Here is a 1,145-nt window from a genome sequence, read left to right as displayed (position 1 = left end):
TGTGTGTGTGTGTGCTCTGTGGACGGGGTTTAGGACAAGAGAATTTGCTAGTGGGTGGGAGGGTGGGTGGATGTGTAGACATAATGTGTCTATGTATATGTGTGGAGGAAAAATGTTCAACACTGGCTAACATCTTTAATCTTGGAAGTCCCCCCTTTACTTCCTTTCTCTTCTGCAACCATATTACGAGTCGTATATTATACTCTTTAAAAAAAAGAAACGCAGAAACGCATAAGTGCATAGTACGCTATTACACTCATCTTACTAAAAGGTCTATAACTTTAATTGTAAGTGAACAAACACTTCAATAGTTTTGAACTTAACTGACAGCAAGTACTGCTGAATTTTTATTTTTAAAAAAACACACGAAAAACAAAAACAAAACAATAACAACAACAACAACAACAACAACAACAACAACAACAACAACAACAACAACAAATCAACAACGACAACAACACTCCCCCCCCAAAAAAATAATAATTAAAAATTACAAAAAAACCCAAACAATATGAGTCTAGAATATGCGGGGTTTTTTTTCAAGAGTTTATATTTACCAGACCACTTCCTTCCTCCCCTCCCCAGACGTTCGACGTGGTCAGTACCCCTCAGCCAATCAACGCAGCCTATTCTCCTGTGCGTCTTGACCTTCACATGGATCAGCCCCACTATGAGTCGCCGCCTGGACTTCAGATGTTACATTGTATAGAGTGAGTCACACACACACACACACACACACACACACACACACACACACACACACACACATACACCATGAGTCGCCGCCTGGACTTCAGCTGTTACATTGTATAGAGTGAGTGAACAACACACGCACTCATACTCTCACACATACATACACACACATACACAGACACACACACACACACATATGCACACACATACATGCACATGCATTATTACTTATTGCTATCTTGAAACAACTGTCTTTCACTTCACAGTTACATAAAGACCTAACATATAAACTATTAATTACCACTACCCTGAACCAACTTTCCATTGCTTCTCTATTACATTAAGACCGATCACATAGACTATTATCATCATCATCCAGTGCCAGATCTGCAACAGACATCGGCGATCATGGCTCTCCATTCATTCCTTTGCTCGGATGCTCTCAAAAAAGC

At 39.9% G+C, this 1,145-nt stretch overlaps 1 protein-coding gene across 1 annotated transcript in view; it reads left to right on the top strand.

Annotated features, from left to right (window-relative positions):
- Positions 1–710, top strand: part of LOC101862775 (gamma-butyrobetaine dioxygenase) — a gene marked incomplete at both ends in the record, with an annotated part of 21,869 nt that extends 21,159 nt beyond the window's left edge. Inside the window, 1 exon segment of the mRNA XM_013091295.1 lies at positions 586–710. Coding sequence (XP_012946749.1) covers positions 586–710 — 125 coding nt within the window.
- Positions 711–1,145: the final 435 nt, after the last annotated feature.

This window comes from Aplysia californica, unplaced genomic scaffold (genome assembly GCF_000002075.1).
Source record: "Aplysia californica isolate F4 #8 unplaced genomic scaffold, AplCal3.0 scaffold00031, whole genome shotgun sequence".
Taxonomy (NCBI): Eukaryota; Metazoa; Mollusca; class Gastropoda; order Aplysiida; family Aplysiidae; genus Aplysia; species Aplysia californica.
The sequence above is the reverse complement of the archived record's forward strand: the minus strand, read 5'-3'. Positions and strand labels throughout refer to the sequence as shown.